This window comes from Phaethon aethereus, assembly GCF_964289735.1.
Source record: "Phaethon aethereus genome assembly, chromosome: 1".
Classification (NCBI taxonomy): domain Eukaryota; kingdom Metazoa; phylum Chordata; class Aves; order Phaethontiformes; family Phaethontidae; genus Phaethon; species Phaethon aethereus.
In genome coordinates this window covers 141,001,736-141,021,240 of record NC_138575.1, presented here as the reverse complement: position 1 = coordinate 141,021,240, position 19,505 = coordinate 141,001,736, and the positions used below count along the sequence as shown (strand labels likewise).

The 19,505-nt window shown below is 37.3% G+C and overlaps 1 protein-coding gene across 1 annotated transcript in view; it reads left to right on the top strand.

The window, feature by feature from the left end:
- The window catches only part of STS (steroid sulfatase), a gene marked incomplete at its 3' end in the record, with an annotated part of 94,125 nt that overhangs the window by 44,130 nt on the left and 30,490 nt on the right, over positions 1–19,505 (top strand). Inside the window, exons 6-7 of the mRNA XM_082012040.1 lie at positions 4,775–4,912; positions 17,098–17,257. Coding sequence (XP_081868166.1) covers positions 4,775–4,912; positions 17,098–17,257 — 298 coding nt within the window. The remainder of the gene's footprint in view (positions 1–4,774; positions 4,913–17,097; positions 17,258–19,505) is intronic.

Genomic DNA, 19,505 nt, shown 5'->3' with positions numbered 1-19,505 from the left:
AACAGCAAATAAATTTAAAAAAGCAACAACAAAAAAACCCCTGCCTCTTCTAGCCAGAGACGTGATGGCTGATCTTCCCAGATCACTCTTTGTCCAATAATTGTCTCAAGCTTCCTGTAAACTTCTGGATACAACAGAAGTATTTGGAAGTCTGCTGGAGTGGGAAAAGAATGTTATATTTAGAGGAATTCCTTTTATCATCAGCTGTCTTGTCCTGAGGCAGATCCCTTACCATCCTTCTGAATCCTGTTTTCTCTTCAAATCTGTCAAACTGCTTTAAAGCTTTCCTCATGAACATTCCTCATGAATATTTTTGTCCTAATGCCTAGATTACACAGAGGCATTCTGTATTCTAGAGCTTTTTATTCATAATTTCAGCAAGACTCTAAACTATTTCAAATTAATACAAAAAACATTCTGTCCTATTGACTTCAAATGACAGTGAGCTGATTCATGAATCGAATGCATTTGTTCATATGCTTGCTTGACTAAACCTTTGAACAATTTTCCAAATCACTAACACATTTGGAAACGTTGTTGTTTTTCAATGTTTGTACCTTGTCTTCAAATAAATAGTCATTTTTTACAAACCCTGTATCTTAATGTAGATGAGTGCAGTAGGAGTTTTACGTGGTTCAAAACTCCAGACATTACGTTCAGTATTAGACAGGCTGGTTCAGCTACCTTTCATGCTGTGTTAGAGAAGCTGAATAGTGTCATGGCACTCTCATTTTCTTTCTAAAGAGCAGAGTCAATTGCTGTTATCACTTTCACATAGCTATCACTCCATTGAAATTAGCATTTTCACTTTAAGAATGAAACAACTCTTTGTAATGTAACACAGCTTAAAGCAGGAGTGGAGAGCAGGATGTAGAGAGCAGTCCTCAGTATATTTTGGAGGAAGATTTACTTAAATTTTGGGACATTGATGTACGTTAAAACAAGTAACATCTTAATGTTGTCCTTAATCTCCTTTGTATTTTAAAAAATACAAATGAAAGAAGGCTGTCCAATGATTGAATGCCTTTGTCTGCTACAATGTTAGCCGCCTACGTTGGGGTATACATTTCTAGAATGGCAATAGTAGGAGAAACTTGATTTGAAATTCTAGTTGCTAAATAGCTTCAGAAATTATGCAGCTCCTTCAGTGTTAGATTGATTTTGTTGTTCAGAAATGTTGTCCTTCCAAATCTATCCAAATTAGAAAAAATGTATATGGTAGCATCCACAGAGATCAGTGCAGCTGTTAATTTCTTAGAACATGGCTTGCAAGTGAGTCTTTTCAATCAGGAATCCTTCCATTTTTATTAGTAATTAATTTCCTACACTGGGGATAGCAAGCTATTGTTGCTTGAACAGAGCTACAATTTTCCCAGTGTTCTGGCTAATTTATCCTACAGTTTTGTATTCTGTATAAACTCTTTACAATCCAAAAAGTCTTTTAAAATTTGTATGGCTTTCTGCAACCAGCAATGGAACTCAAAGGGGATACTAAGGCAGCTGAAGCCCCATTCCTGTAATTCAAGTGCACATGATGTATGATACCCTTCCATTCATATATACGGGTGAAGGAATACAGTTTTACTGTCTTCTCTTACTCATATGTCATTTATCTGCTCACCGCACTCATTAAGTGTGTTGCTCATGTAGTTGCATGTCTAGCACTTCGGGTAGGATTCATCCTACTGTCCTTGATGTCTAATATGAAGGCATTTAGTTTTGAGTTAGTTGCCCGTCTTCTCTTTTTCAGTCAACAGGTGAAAAAGGCCTTTTTGCAGTTGTGATTCACCTCTTGCAAATTAGGCAGATAAATAAAGTTTGATGAAACTTCTCCTTGTCCATTAACTGGCATTGCCTGGGAATGTTTATACATCGGTTTTAACTTAATACTAAAATCTCTGTGAACTCTACAGATACAAGAGTGGAGGAGTTAGAGTAAGAAAGAAATTAAATTGTTATAAGAATACAGTAAAAGATTTTGCCTATTTTGTAGTATTTGCTTCCAAAATTGATATAATATTGCAAGTGAAAGATATCTATTCATAGAGATCCACAATACATTCTTTGCATTTTTCTTCTGTGTTGTTTATGATTTAGAAATGCTAATAAGTGAATGTATTGCTTGTGTTAACAGTAGCCACATCATTCAAATGCACTTTAATGGGGCTTATCTCCTGGTAGCACACACTTTATTGCTTATTTATAGTTTTCATTCTAAAAGGTGTCAGTGTTCAAGATGAAAATAAAAATGGAAGTTTCGCTTAATTTCTGCAAGGGCATTGTGATTGCCATTCTCTGACGATAGTGCTATTTGAATTACCACTGTTAGTCTATCTCTACTTAAAATTGTTGTTGCTAAAATAAATTGTCATTTTAGCATTTGTTAATTAACTCTAATGTAGCCAAACCTCTTGGTGTTTAATAATCCAAATGAAGGAAATGGAAACTTTCTATGCGTTTTATTGGGGTGTATTTTTCTGAAGTGGGTAACATTTGAGTGTCAGAATTTTATTTTTTTTTCAGGCCAAGTCAAGCTACTCAAACTTGTTTTAAAAAAAAAAAAAGTCATCATAATGGTGACTGCTTTATTTAATTAATTGTGATAGCAAGACATTTTTCATTGCTTCTCATTTCAGATTAATTAGGAAATCAAAATGGTCATTACTGAATGACAGCAGATGTCTCTGATCACCAGAGATCATTTAATGTTATGTACTGAGTGGGATTCTTGTTTATTTTTCATTTTGCTTTATATACAAGATAAATTTGAAAATCCAACTTCATCAAGCAAAACTGTATTGGTAAAAAAAATGCATTTTTATTATGCATTTTTACATGATTATGCATTTTATATGATTATGCATTATAATTTTTATATAATTATGTATTTAATTGCACATATATTTATTTGTACAATCCTATTTGTTATTTTTATCATAGAATCATAAAATCATAGCTTGATACAGGTTCAAAGGGAACTCTGGAGGTCATGTGGCTGAATACCCACACATAATGTCCTAATTTATTTATATATTCCACTTTTTTATTGTCATTACCACCTTTCTAAGGGATATTATAGTTACTTAGCAGGTACATTCTCCAAACAGCCTCAGAAGGCAATGGGAAATTGCTCCTTTCTTTCCTGGCACGAAGTCCACCTGCTGCAGCAAGCGAATGGCTTGTTGGATGGATCTGCGTGATTTTGCCTCAACCCACCAACTTTAAAATTGTTAAGCCTTTGTAACAGATTTTCCTCAGCTCCCTTGGGGAATTTCAACTCCCACAAGGTTTCAAAATTTACATAAATTCTCCTACTCTTACATTTCTTCTTTGCTTCTAGTTTACAAACAAGACCAACAGGTAGCACTTATTTGACTGCTGATTTAATTTGCTGCTTATTTAACTGATGTACCTTGATTCATGACCCAGTCATCTGAGCTGATAAGGAATGAAGACAGCCAACCTTTTTAACAAGGAAATTTTAGAATGCTGTAACATTGAAAGACAAGTAGAAATAGTAGCAATAAGGTAAGGTAACTACTCCTTATCCGGAAAAAAGAGCATAGGAGAACAGAAATGATGATCTGAAGATCTTTAAAGGCGGCTCTGTATTTCAAATTTCTTATCTCATCCTCTTTTACACAATAATTGGGCATAAGCTGATGAATTAATTCTTAGTGGACAGGTGAGCAAATCAAAATTAACATTCAAATTGGACTATTCTTGGATGTTTAAGTAAAAAGAATAAAGATAAAAAGGTTGTGAAGACAGAATTATCTTTAATTAAGATTAGGGATCTCTGGGATCCATAACAGACAAGGTTAAAGCTCATTTGCAGGCTGATGTGAAGAAGTGTGTCATTATACTTCGGTCAGTTTCCAGGACCAATAATTTTAGATTCTTAGTCAGTATAAAATTCACTGGAGCAAGTTACAAAGAGCAACTTCATTCTCATTCATACAGAAACCCTCTTTAAAGAACTCAGTCTAAAAAGGTTTAAATGTTGTTTATGTGCAGTGCAAGGCTCTCCACACTGCCAAGGTAGTGTGAGGAGCCCTTTGTGAAAATGAAATGTGAGCCCACAGTGCCCTGGAATTTCAGAGCATATCCATGTGGATTCTTCTTTTAAATACATGCACGTGTGTGCGTTTATTACTTTGCACATTTTAAGTTTAGTCGATATCTATTCTTATATGATAAGAAATTAGGGACTACTTAGTAGGTTTGATAATGAAACTGTGTGGTCTCCAGAGGCATTCCATACATTAACTTCATTTTTTTTCTTACAACGTCTTGTTCTAACACTCATACCGAGATTTTTGCTGTGCTGCCTCTATAGGTTGCTAAGCAGCAAAGCTTTACCCCCAAACTGTTAGCTCTATTCTGCATGCTGAGACTCTTTCAGATATCCTCAGCAGTTTGAATCTTCTTGCTGAGGGGTTTCCATGATTGAGAGCAACTGCTTCCAAAGGTCACAGGCTCTCTGTGGATCCAGTCCTTTTCTCTGATGCGCACAACCCGCTCATTTTATGCTTCAAGAAACCCTGCAGCAACCAAACCATGGTCCTGATTGCAACAAACCTTGTGCAAGTGTGTCCTACTGTGTGCTGCATGGTACCAACTGCTATGTATAATAATGTTTATATGGAAAGTGATCTTGAAATGGCATAAGGACAAAAATATTTGTGTGTGCCAAGGTTACTGAAAAAAGCCACCTGAAGACATTAAAACTGTTCTTTTTTGTGGGTTTTTTTTTTCTGATTTTGTTTTTTAGGGAAGATTCTGGATGTGCTGGAGAAATATAATCTGACTAATAAAACTCTTGTATACTTTACGTCTGACCAAGGGGCGCATGTTGAAGAAATCTCCAGTTCTGGAGAAGTCCATGGAGGATACAATGGCATATATAAAGGTGAACATTCTCTGACGATTCTTAAAAACTGTGTCAGAAACTATCATCTCCTTGTTTTTATGCCAAAAATGTAATGCACTCTGTGGCCAAAAAGATCAAAACTCAATTCCTTAATCATAAGGAATTCAAAATTCAAATATAGGCAGTAAGTATAAGGTGTTTACTTGCAAAATGAGGGTGTTGGTCTCTTCTCCCAAGTAACTAGTGATAGGACAAGAGGAAATGGCCTCAAGTTGCGCCAGGGGAGGTTTATATTGGATATTAGGAAAAATTTCTTCACTGAGAGGGTGGTCAGGCATTGGAACAGGCTGCCCAGGGAGGTGGTGGAGTCGCCATCCCTGGAAGTGTTCAAAAAACGTGTGGATGTGGCGCTTCAGGACATGGTTTAGGGGACATGGTGGTTCTGGATTAATGGTTGGACTTGATGATCTTAAAGGTCCTTTCCAACCTAGTGATTCTGTGATTCTGTGATTCTGTGAAAATAGAGCAGCTCAACCAGAGCATGGATTTTTGGAGTTTTAAGACTAGCAAATGTAGAATCATAGAATCATAGAACAGTTTGGGTTGGAAGGGACCTTCAAAGGCCATCTAGTCCAACGCCCCTGCAATGAGCAGGGACATCTGCAACTAAATGAGGTTGCCCAGAGCCCCGTCCAACATGACCTCGAGTGTTTCCAGGGATGGGGCATCTACCACCTCTCTGGGCAACCCGTGCCAGTGTTTCACCACCCTCATTGGGAAAAATATCTTCCTTCTATCTAGTCTAAATTCACCCTCTTTCAGTTTAAAACCATTACCCCTTGTCCTATCGCAACAGGCCCTGCTGAAAAGTCTGTCTCCATCTTTCTTATAAGCCTCCTTGAAGTACTGGAAGGCTGCCTTAAGGTCTCCCCGGAGCCTTCTCTTCTCCACGCTGAACAAGCCCAACTCTCTCAGCCTGTCCTCATAGGAGAGGTGTTCCATCCCTCTGATCATTTTGGTGGCCCTCCTCTGGACCCACTCCAACAGGTCCATGTCTTTACTGTGCTGAGGACTCCGCAACTGAATGCAGTACTGCAGATGTGGGCTCACCAGAGTGGAATAGATAAGCAGAATCCCCTCCCTCGACCTGCTGGCCATGGTTCTTTTGATACAGCCCAGGATATGGTTGGCTTTTTGGGTTGGGAGTGCACATTGCCGGCTCATGTTCAGATTTTCATCCACCCCAAGTTGTTCTCAGCAGGGCTGCTCTCAATCTCTTCATTCCCCCAGCCCGTATTGATACTGGGGGTTGCCCTGACCCAGGGCCAGGATACTGCACTTGGCCTCTTGAACTGGGCAGAGATACAGCTTTGGAAGGATGTCAGTTCATACTACTGTACTATAATGGCTGGATAGCAGAATAGAAAGGAAAACAAGGTGGTTTGTGAGCCATCAGGAGTCATAAATAGGAGCTAAATACCATGGAGTGAGTTCAATCACATGAAGATAGGATATAAAGAAGATGGGAGAACCAGCCATAGAGTCCAGTATATTCATTACCGAAAAAATAGAAAAGGAAAGTGAGGTTAAAAAAAAAAAAAAGAGGAGTTGAATTGAATTTGTGATGGGCAAGTACAACATGAGCAAGAAGACAACAGTATTTCGAGTCAAAAAGACTGAGTTGGAGAAGAGAGTTTTGAAAATAATGCATAACACACTGAATTGAAGAATGATTTGGAAATAGACTTTTATTAAAAGGACAGAGTTTAGCTGGTTTCTTTTAATGCAGGTCTTGAGGAGATTAATACTCCAGAATCTGTTTATTCTCTAGAGGCTTAAAACGTGTTTAAAGTCTACCTTATTGTAATACACTTTCTCCCGGTGTTATCACACAACAATACTGAAAGGTACTGCTTTTGTTGCAATGTGCTGATCTTGTAGAAAGGAAAATTCCAGCTTAGCAAACAGCCGCCTTCATTTTGTCCATTCCCATATCCTTGGCATGGTGATCCCTTCAGTCAGCAGGAATGTAATACACCACTGGGTACCTTTGAGGACATGGTTCCAATATGGGGATGAACATAATTATTGTCAGCAATGTATTTTTGAGAAAGGCAGGTCAAGAAGAGGTAATAGGATAACAGGATGAGAGAATGAAGGATGTGGAGGTGGAGGAATTCGGCGTGATAGCATGGCTATAACAATCACAGATTGGTCATAATCAAAGGTTATGATTATTCATTCACAGATTGCTCATAGACAACATTGTCATATATGAAATAAAGGATTCCCTCTGAAAAACTACAGGAAAGAGTGTTTTCCAGAGTGCAAGTGGTGGACACAGAGCATCAGGAAAATTAATGTTAAAATGTTTTTAATAATCTTCAATCTTATTGAAATAGGGTGAGAATGCTTGATTTTATTATTTTTAACGGAATGCAGTGAATATTCTTGTCCTTCTACCAGAGATAAAGTTCTTTTCATTCTTTCACTAGGAAGTGGCTGTGTAATTTGTTTTTCTCTCATATTTCAGGGGACAAGATCAAAGAAATCCAGCATGTTTTGGAAAGTCCTTTACCAAACTTGAAACTTTCAGTTGTAGAAAGGAGTAAACTGCCTTTATGTATGATTTTTTTAAAAAACAGTATTACAGAACTACAACATCACATAGTAGTTTAGTCTGGAAGGCACCTCCTGAGGTCTGTAGTCCTAGCCCCTGCAGAGCTAGGGTGAGCAGGTTGCTCAGGGCTGTGTCCAGTCAGGTTATGAAAATCTCCAATAATGGAGACTCCATAACCTCTCTGGGCAGCTTGCTCCAGTGTTTGAATACACTCACTGTAAAAAAAAACCCTTTTTCATATCTTTAAATGGAATTTTCTGTGTTTCAGTTTGTGCCCATTGCCTCTTGTCCTCTCGGCAGGCACTACTGAAAAGAGCCTGGCTCTGTCCTCTGTGTTCAGGTAGATCCATGTATCCATACAGATGTGTAAGATCCCACCGGTCTTTCTCTTCTCCAGGCTGAACAGTCCCAGGTCTCTCAACCTCTCCTCATATGTTGAATGCTCCAACCACTTAATAATTTTCATGGCCCTCCTTTGAACTCACTCCAGTATGTCCATGTCTCTCCTGTACTGGGGAGCTCTGCACTTGGACCCGGCACTCCGGGTGTGCCTCACCAGTGCTGAGGAGCGGGTAAGGATCACCTCCCTCAACTTGCTGGAAATGTTCTTCCTAATGCATCCTAGGATGATGTTGGCCTTCCTTGACACAAGGGCACGTTGCTGGCTCACATTCAGCTAGTCGTCCACCAAGAGTCCCAGGTCCTTCTCTGGAGAGCTGCTTTCCAGCCAGTCAGCTCCCAGCCTTTGCTGGTGCTAGAGGTTATTCCTCTACGGATGCAGGACTTTGTATTTCCCTTTGCTGAACCTTATGAAGTTCCTTTTGGCCCATTTCTCCAGCCTGTCGAGGTCCCTCTGGATGGTAGCACAACCATCAGTGGATCAGCCACTCCTCCCAGTTTTGTGTCATCTGCAAAACTGCAAAAAGGAAGAACAATAGACATACATAGTAAGCAATAACAATACAGTGAGGTTTCCAAGTGAGAAGACTCCACAGTTTCTAGTCAGTAGGTATCTGTCTGAGAATATTTTGCGAGAGCTACAAAGGAAATGCTACACAAGCAAAACAAGCAATGCCAAAGTCATGAGGTTACAAACTATCAATGGGTCCCCTGTGATAACACCAGAGTGAAATGTGTCTTGAACATTAGCACATAGGCCTTACATAGTGGTTAAGTAATTAAGGAACCATATGGTTACATATCTGTAGCTGTAGGCACAGCCTGAGGTGTTTTAGAAGCTCTAAAAAATATTTGCCTTCTAGAATGCCAGACATAAGATACAGGATAAATGATGAGAAGGAAAAAAAAAGACAAATACACTGGGGAATATGCCTTCCTGAGGAACTTTGGTTGAATGGAGTCTTTTCTATCAAACCTTGCAAAATTTTGTATGCATACTTACAGAATGGAGAACAATTTGAAATATATCTTACCTGAATTAATAAAAAACTGATTGATAGGGTTACTTGGGGAGTGATGTGGCATCTTACTTTTAAAAATAATTGTGTGGTTTACAGTTACCACCTATGCTATGCTGGCAAGTGTCATAGTATACTATGGGATAGAAAATAATCACTATATAAGAAATAAAATAATTACTGTATGAGAGGCATTCGTAATGAAATGAAAAGAAATTTAAAGACCCATGCAATCAGTTGAATATACTTTTACCATTTTAAAATACAGTCAGTTCTGCTTTATCTTCCACTCTCTCCAACTACATATCAGTCTTCAATTTAAAAGGGATATTATGCATCATTTTCAAAAGGGCTGAAGTGGAAGTGATCAATGATTTGCTTAAGTAAGAGTTTTCATACATAAGAATTTATTCATGATAACAGTCATGTACAACGAAAAATGTTAGAGGTCTGTACATTTCTGGCAGATTTAATGAAAACCACACCTGTGAAGCCCTAGGTCTCAGGCACTGATGTAGCAACGTGCCTAAAAAAGCAAAAGGATGATCTTTATGCTGCTTGTGCTCATGTGTGCCTCCACTAGGAATTTGCTTCATCTGATGAGTACTTTACAAAATGGGGAGACATGCACGTCCTTTCTCCTTGTCTTTGCTAGACAATCTCCACTACTTACCTTTTTGTGTATCAGCGCTGCATGAATGCAAATACAAATCAAGCCATTTAACCCTCTTGTCAGAGCTGGAGTCGTATGCTCAGCAATAATTGGTTCTGTCCTAAAATCAAAAGCTCTCAACAGATGTCCACAATTCAAACTTACTAATTTGATATCCAGCAAATTTGATAATTTGATACCAATATCAAGATATTGGTCTTGATATCCAGCCAAATGAGCGCCAATAATAAAATTTAAGGAGTTCGGAGAGTTAGGCTAGCATTGCAAGACTGAATGCAAAAAGGGAAACTTGCTATCTGAAGGTTTTATTGCTCTGGATTCTGACTGCGGAACAGTCACTGTGAATTGGATAGCCCTTGAATTTAGAAACCAGAGCCAACATAGTGTTTAACTAGTTGCTGTCATACACAATGTGGTTTATTTCTTCAGTATCCTGTTTTAGAAGACATTATATAGCAATATCAAAGTGATGGATCAAAATCATGGCGTGTCCTTCCAGTAGCCTTTTTCTGACAGTTGTCAGGATCAGAGACCTTGGAGGAAGATGCAGGAGCTATATGGTGAATAAAGAAGATCCCTAAGAAGGCCTCCTCCTAATCCTAGATATCATGACCTTGGTTTAAGATGTGAATCCTGACAATTTAGATTCTACAAAGAGTTCTAGCATTAGTTGTATGAGTGTTCATCATACAAGATGGAATTCCACTTTGAATCTTTCTAAATTCTTAGCATAGCCTAAATCCTTTGGCAATGAGAACACGGTCCTTTCATAGACTATTTTGAAATGGGACAGTTGCAAATTTCATGGAACATCTTGAAGTTTAATACTGTTTCCTCATTGATATAGGATAAGGGAGGGAAAACTTACTACACCCTCCCTAGTTTACCTTTGTTTTGTATACTTTCATTGTTTCTCTTTCCATTTAATACCTCACTCAGAAAAGATTTGTGTTGTCAGTCTCTCTCACTAATGTTAACTGATGAGTTTTTCCTTGTCCTTAATTTCTTGTTATTTTCTTCTGTGAACTATTTCTAATTGTGCAAGATATTATTTTTAAGTTACTTTAGAAGTATTGCCTTTCAGGTTTTGCCAGGAACTATCACTACCTGTTTATATGTTTACTTTTTAATATTATCCATTTCATCCTAGACTTCCTGTTATCTTTGTATCTTACTGATTACAGATGTGCATTAATCTTTGCATAGGTCCTTTGTCTTAAATATACAGTGAAGGTTATGGTATGAATAACTAAGACCATAGACCCTAGTTCAGTTCTTTTTTCTCTAGTGTTCATTGTACTGCAAATATTTTTACAGAATTTGAATTTGCATCTTGTTTCCTGTTTATCCAATTTGGTGTGGAGTCCATTATCTTTTCTCCTGAATTTGATCAACCTGTGATACTTAGTGCCGTATGTGGATTTTTCAATTCCACAGCTCACTTCCCTTCAAAAACTGAAGTAAATATATTAAAATAATAAAGGACTTAATACAGAGTAGCATCAAAGTAGCTTACTACTGACTTTGTTTGCAAAGTGTTGTAGGCTGTTTGTTTTGTCTATTTGTTTCCTGCCTGTTAGTCAGATTTTGATTCATGACAACCTTTTGTCTCCTAACCCATGATTAATGTTCCAGAAACTTTTCCTGAGGGTCCTTGTGAAAGATCTTTCAAAGGTTTAAATCTAGATAACAGCCTGTAAACCAAAAAACAGTGGCTATTTTAGTAAGAATTTCTTCCCAACAACTCAACACCTTCTTACTTGAACTACTGAAGGACTCCTGGGTGCACGCATGATAATATATTTTTCCTGGTTACTCAGTGCTTTGATCAGAAACTGGTCAGAGAAATTATCAGTTTCTCTCAGAAACCTACAAGTTCCTGTGAACCTATTGGGCCAGTGAGTCCTTTGAGTCATTCGGTCCTATTAGTTCCTTTCGAAACTTCCAGTTTGTGATGTATTTGTTTTAAAATGTTTGTTTCTATGTATTTTCCTATTTAGCTCTTTATGGTTCATACCAGATCACTGAATGCTTTTTCATATATTGGCATATAAGTTGTATCTGATGTAAAATTTGTAACCTCTAAGTTATTTGTAACATATAAGTTGTTATGCCTTATAACATAAAGTTTGGTCCTTTTAATCTTGTTCATACTATTTTCAGATTGAAGTATGGGAACTATTGTGTTTAACTGAAGTCTCTTCTTAAAACTTTATATGTAATTTTTCCAGCTTTTTTTTTTTTTTTTTTTCCAGTTCTGTGACATTTCTATGTTAAAAGGTATGGAACTTTGAGGTATTGTTGTTGTATGTGATATCCAGGATATTTGCACTGACTTCTTCTTAGGTGTTTTTCACTATCTTTCTCATTAGTATGACATCTGCATTTCAAGTGTGTCCATTTGAACTAGTCACTTTAGCTTTCCTTCAGGAACAGAAATGAAATTAGATTTTCTGAAATGTTTAGATCTCTACTTTAGAATAAAGTGACTAGAATAAATAGATGAATACAGCATTCTTGGACTGCATAAACAAGAAGCTTAAGATGACTGCTCTAAAGGATGCCATTATATTCTTCTTTGGTATTCTGAGTTACTGAATCTAATTATTTTGTGGTAATTGTTATTTAGTTGCTTAGTTGCTTAGTGACTAGTTTCTTGAATTAGTTTGTGTGTTATAAAATATGTCTCTCCTGTTGCGGACTTTATAGCAGTAAACAGTGAAGGCATTAAAAACTTTTCTCTGTACTTTTTCTCATTATGCTATTTCACCGGTACATATGCAGACAGTGGAAGTCCTCCCTCTATCCCACTCTGTTACATACGGGATTTTCTGTGGAGTCTCCTTGCATCTTTTAATACTCTTAGTGTCAGCTTCTTTTGGACACGTAGCTATAGATGTGTTGATTGTAACTTGGACTGGCACATTAAGAACACTGTCTTTGTATTTATGAAGCGTTTAGCACAATGCGTCGATGTGCTTGGCTACCGTCGCGCTGCCAGAGTGGTTCATGAGTTATGCTGCTAGTGGAAATGGAGTCAAATGCTGTTAATGGCAAACCATTTAAACAACATTTGTTTTAAGTGCTCTGTGCCTTAGAAATAGATATATTAATAGTTTGTTTGTTAATATCCATGAAAAATGAGAAATGAATGTTCCTTAAGGAATTAAACACTGATTTTTAAAATCACATCTGCTGCAGATCCGTGAGAACTAATCAAGGACTGGAGGAATTGAATATCTAATATTTTATTGAAATTTATTATTTTTATACAATTTCATCTACTGCAGTGATAAGTTCATTCAGTAGTGTTTGTTGAAGCTGTTAGTAACCCTTTTCATATCTTTAAGCCACAGAGAAATCAAACTGACCATTATTTTGGCCTCAGAAACTAGGCTATTGCATATTTAGTGATATTAGTTGGAGTTTCACTTTTGACTTTAATGAGAGCAGGAACTGAACTTTTTTCAAAGGTACTGTATTTTTGTATTTTCTCTGAAGTGATCCAGATTTTTAAATAATCAAACCATATTGTAATTTTAACTGAAACAGAAACTATCCTGAGAGACAATTTCATTTGATTGGAAGAAAGATCAGATGAGAAGATGTCCAAATGAGTTATATCTATTAGATTCACCTGTACAAAACCAGCTCAGCTTGAAAATTAACAAAAGCAGTACATGAAACAGATTAAAAATCAGTAAAATCAAGGCAGCACTTGCCATTGAAAATAGATTATTGTTTGATTGTTTTATAAGGTAAGCAATAATAACCAGTTTTGATTGTGGGTTTTGTAGCATAATGTCCACTACAGATGGACAGAGTAATTAATTTCCTTGTATTTTTCTCTAATTCAGAGAAATAAATTGGGTTTGGAAGCTTTGTTTTTAGAAGAATATGAGGAAAATGGAAAGGGCAGTTTGGTTATAATCCAAATGATCTAGGAAAGTTATTTTAAATGGTTTCCATCATACATAATTCAAAATATTAATAGTGATATACCACAAAGTTCTCCTTTATGTATCAACTTTTGTAAAAGCTCTATTCCCAGAGTTAGATAATAGCAGTCAATTTAAACCAGAGGGAGAAAAAGAAAAGATACTCTTTTAGCTAAGGTTTGAAATGAGGTTAAAATGGAAATTTGACATCATGTTGTGGATGACTGCAGAGAGTTATGTCTGTACTTTGCCTACTCCTGCAGATTTTTCAGGAGAGGTGAATGTAGGCTATTGTTCAGTGTAACACTGAAGGGTACAACTACTCAAAAAGCATAGATAGCTAAGCATGAAAATACAGCCTGGAGTGTTTTATGCTGTTTTAAAAACATTTTTAGAAGAATTTAAGAAAACAAATATAATATATAGCTGGGCTGCCTAGGGTTTGCCAGGCATATAGACTGCTAGGTTGCTGTCTTTTTCTCTGGAGTGTTGTCAACTCCAAGCAAAATACAAAACTCATGAGTCAGATCCTGAAATATCAAGAGATTCTATTTTTAAATAATGACCTTTTGTGGATTTTTTACTTGCCTTCAAATATTTTAGCCATTTGGTTGTTAGCTTTATGTTTCAAGCATCAGTAGTGAACCTTTGATTTAATTTTTAAGGAAAAAAGAATGCAGATAACTTGAACAATGCTTAACAGCTGGAGTTTTAATGACAATGTTTATCAAGGGATTTGTAATCATATAATGGCATTAAACAATTCCAGTGATGTCACTAAACACAGTTCTAATAAAGATGAACACCATGTAGGCATAGATAATAGAAGACAGTCTTCCGCAATGACCTGTAATTCCTGCCCTGGTTCCCTGCTATTCCTAACCTCCAGAGATATAAAAAAATTATGCTCCAATTAGTCTTTTGAAAGGAAAACAGCACTCACTTCTTTATAGACATAAGCGAGGAGATAGCCCTGCTGTGGAGTCCATTTTGCTTTTTGTACCTCACAGCAGGGAGACAGAGTTTGCTGAGTGCTCCCAGTATGCTTGGGTAATGTGCAAGTTTTCTGTCCTGTTCTGTAGCGATTCAAGAAAATTGTACTGTGAACCTAGGAGCTGTGAACGTGATCCAATATCTAGGTTTTAAAAATTGCAACATGTGTGGGAATGGGATTCACCACTCACCTTGAAATTGCTGTCTTCAGATTACAGAGGAGGCAACAGTAAAACAAGAATTTATTTAAACAATCCAATCTAGATAGGACTGTTACTAGGTTCAGACAGGTATACAGAAATAAAAGGAACCTTACACTTAAAGCTACCTATGGTATAGATCAGCTGTCTGTCCAGCCAACTAGACGTTGTGATGTTTACACAGAACTTGGATCCAGCTCATTAACTAAATCATCTCCCTGGCATAACCGTTCACTGAAAAATATCTTAATCTGAGGATATCTGTAATTTTATGTCCTTATACTTTTCCTGGTTTTTTATTCAGATTTAACTACTCCCACTCAACAGGATTTTCTGTAAACCATAACTCAGGATATTAATCTTGACACCTTCCTGCTAGGCAACACATAATCCCCACCAAACTTTTAAAATCAGAGTGACCGTTGTACATGGATAGAGTCACCTTTTATACAGAAGATGCACACAGTCTATTGACATCTGCACTGGTCTCAAACTAACCGTGTTAATAACCCATCAGCATACTGTTGGGTGAACACTTCCTTCTGCTAGGTGACAGATGCTTTAAACCTCACCAAATAACACCTTTATAAACTTAAATCTACATTTTCTTTAACTTTTTTTTTTACTCATATTTTTTACAGGAATGGGAACAAAAATAATCCATCCATCTCATTCCTGAGTTTTAGAGTAGGTAGCCACATGTGTTTTGGTGAGAATGGAATCACACTTGACACAGTGATGAGTAAATTTTTAAGACTGCTCTAAAAGATTTATTGTCTTGTTGAGGTCTGAACTTGTCACTGGTTTCCAGGTACAACATAAGTAAAGATTGTGGCTTGACTTAATGTTGCATATTAGAAAGTCTAAGTTTTCTGATGCCAGACCAGATAATCGTGTGTCCCTGACTATTCCATATCATGAATTCTGATAAAGCCCATGAAAATAAGTAAGCAAAAATCAGGTATAACAAAGGATCATGAGCTAAATTTTTTTTCATCCACGAGACTATATATATATTTTTTTATATATATATATATATAAAATGGGTAAAGATCTAAGCAAAAGATAGCTTTCTTTCTTGAAGTTGCTACTTACCTTTATGAAGAGTGAAAAACCTATAGAAAAACAGGTGGATTGTGAATGTCCCAATGCTGAAATAGAAAAGATCATTCAGGAGTCAGTAAGATAAACAGCATGTATAGTAAGGTCTGGTCTGGACAAAAAAGGTATTAGAATCTGTGTGGTTCTTTAAAGGTCTAAGAGGCTGAGGAGACAGAACTATTATGTACTTTGTTGTAATATTTTGTTCTTTTGTGTTGTTTTGGTTTTGGTTTTGGTTTTACTTGAAAAAGGGAGATACAGGAAAAATAGGCTCATAGTATTTTTATTTAAACTATTAATTGCTCTTGGATTCAGTTAGCGGCAGGGGTTCAACACACATATTCATCTTCTTTCAGACATTTCTGTTATATGAAACAATTTCAATTTAGCTGTGAATTCCTGGCCCAGACCATGCTTGACCACATCCAAAACCCATCAGTTTACCAGAAATATTTTTTTCCAAGTGATATATTAATTTCAAAGATCAACCTGAAGTCCTGTACCTAGTCACATGACTGTATAAGACATTAATAATAGTATTTGTGATAGCTCTCCGTACAGAGTTTCATCGATCATATATTAAGTAACGGCAGAAAGGTCATAGAATAAGCACATTGCCCTTCTCCAGTGATGTTGGGAGGACTGGGCAGTGGTGGATATTGTAGAAACAAAGGAAGTGGCTGCAATGTAATGTTGAATGCAAACAGATGATACTGTATGTGATGCAGCTGTGCTGGTTTAGAAGTTGAAAAGCTCCTCACAGCATCCTGAGATCTACCATCACTGTAATGTATTTCTTCTTAATGCATTGGATTGGAGAATTCAGTAAAATAGTTAAATTAGTACTTTCATCTATCTGAAGTCATTAAGCATCATTTTTAATAGAATATCATATATATTCTGTGGGTTCATACCTCAGACATATAGGCATATAGCAATTTATGTTTGATTCCTGGTTTTTGGTTATATCTTCACATACCTATGTGGCACACTGTCTAGACCAAATTCTATATGAAGATTCCTGCAAGGTGCCTTTTTATCTCCTACAGCTGTTATTTAATTTTGTTTGTAAACTGAATACATTTTATAAGCTCTGCCTAATACATATTAATAGATTTACTGTGAGAAAGGTGAAAAATCTAAAACTAGCAAATTAGAATAATTTAATGAAAAGATGATAGCTAGACAGAATGTTAAATATTGGAAACTGAATCTTGCAGGGGGGTATTTTCCTAAGAAGAAATTGATTGTTTTTAACAAAAAAACCCTTTCGTTTTTCAGGTGGAAAGTCAATGAACTGGGAAGGAGGTATTCGTGTGCCAGGGCTTCTCCGTTGGCCTGGAGTGATACAGGCTGGTGCCTATATTGATGAGCCAACAAGTAATATGGATATATTTCCTACCATAGTCAAACTTGCCAAGGCACAGTTACCCTCTGACAGGTATGCTCTGTAGTTATCTCTGTTTTAGAGAAAGTCTCCTGAGTGTTTTATACATTCTGCTGATGTCTATTAAGATAAAGGTGAGAATGAAAAGAAAAAGAATACATTTTAAAGGCACTTTTTTGAAATTACTTACAGCAGTATGTTGTCTCTTTTCGTATTGACATACTGATATATTTTACAGAAACACTGTATGTAAATACACCTTAACTTGCAGAACAAGCACCAAGCAACATGAGAGTAAGAGAATACCACGACAGAGCAACATACTGTCAAATCACAGCCTAGAATTATTTACTAAAAGCAAAAATCAATGTGTCAAAAAAGGCTCTATTCTGCATAAGTGAGCGTGGTAGAAAAAGGAACTGCAAGTGTAAATTATTTTAAAGTTTACAAGCTCAACCTTTGCCTGCTTAGTATGACAAAGTGCCAGCTAGGCTTTTCTCACAGGATTTTTTGTTCTCTACCAAGTTAGTAAAATTAATCCCTTACAGAGTTTTGCAGCCTGATAAGAAAACCCACTGGACTTCTAAAATTCATAAGATGCTTTATTGACACTCCTACATCCTTGTGCTTTGTCTTGTTCAGGAGATACCCAGTGTCAGCAGCAAGGTGCCTCCACCTAAACTCTGTTGACATCCAAATGTCAAGTGGATAAACCTGCTGCTATGCATATGCTTTGAGCACATCTACCATGCACAAACAGATTTTGAGCACAAAGCATCCACAATCCACATGAGGAAAGCCAGTGGTGAGCGGAGAGACTCTGCTAATGATGATTCATTGAGTGCTTGAAGGAAGTGGCAGGGCAGGACATGTGTAAGACATGAAAAATTGGTCAGACTGGTCCTGAGAGATCCCCTACAAGCAGTAACTGTCGAACCTGAGCAGTTCAGAGTGTTCTTAATGTGGGACGATATTATGCACTTTGTTTTCATATTGCTTGAGTGAAGACTAAGCACTGACGTTTTAATTTGATCTCTCTGATAGAAATCCCAATATACTCATGTAACTCACAAGTTTCTCCACTCTGATTCTTCTGTGTAGACTAGGTGCCATAATTACTGCTTCATGGTAGGTCAGAGTGGGATGCCGTGGACTGGCTTGAAGCATCTTTGATGCAGCAGCTGAATTCCTATCACTCCACTTTCTGAGAAGTAAGAGAAATTACTACAGTTAGGATTCAGTCACTAGGAGGGAGCAGGTTAAAAAGGGAAGGAGGATATGCTCCTAATTAAAGAAGAAAAATAAGTAATCAGAAAGAAAAGGCTTATCTACCCCCTCTGAACCCAGCAGATGTGGGAATGCAAGAGTACTGGATGCGTATTACTGGAGACACCCTTTTCTCCATCAACAGGCTGTAGAAGAGAAAGTGTACAATAGACATGTATCTGTCCTGCTCTCAGCTTGGTAGTGGGCAAACCTGCAGGGGCAAGACAAGAGTGCATTACTCAGGCAAGAAAACAGGACAATTTGAGAGTGGGAAAGTCCCTAATTCAACAAACTCACACAGACAGGGATGCACCCAGAAAGCAGAGTTATGGGACAACATTGCTTCAGGAATTGCAGTGTGTTTTCCTGCCCATCCTTTGAGAAGAGTCTTACTCAGAATGTTGCATCCAATTGCTGCCAAGAATTTCATAGTATATGTAAGCTCAGGTCTTACAAAAATGAAGAGAGTACCTGTCTTGTAATAGTTACATTCATGTGAAAAGGATTTTACATGGTAATAAAAATTGACATAGACATTTAAGGGTTTAAAAGTTTCAAAAATGTTTTTATGAGCTGCTGCTCAAAATGCTTAAAAAATAATTATCTGCTAATCTATATGTAGGAAAAAAGTAATTTCCTATAAAAGTTCTTGTAAAATTTGTAATTCATACCAGGTCAAAAATGCATATTGTGATTTTCTCCCACCAGCTGATTCCAGTAATTCAAAGTCTTAATTTATGGAAACACTTATATGTCTGTCCTGGTTTCAGCTGGGATACAGATAATTTCCTTCCTGATAGCTGGTGCGGTGCTGTGTTCTGGATTTAGTACGAGAATGATGCCGATAACACGCTGAAGTTTGAAGTTGCTGCTGAGTAGTTGTGGTGCTTGTACTCGGCCAAGGACCTTCCGGCTCCCCAGGCTCTGCCAGCGGGGAGGTGCCCGGGGAGCTGGGAGGGGGCACGGCCGGGACAGCTGGCCCTGGCTGGCCACAGGGACATTCCCCACCGTGTAACCTCATGCCCAGCGCATCGGC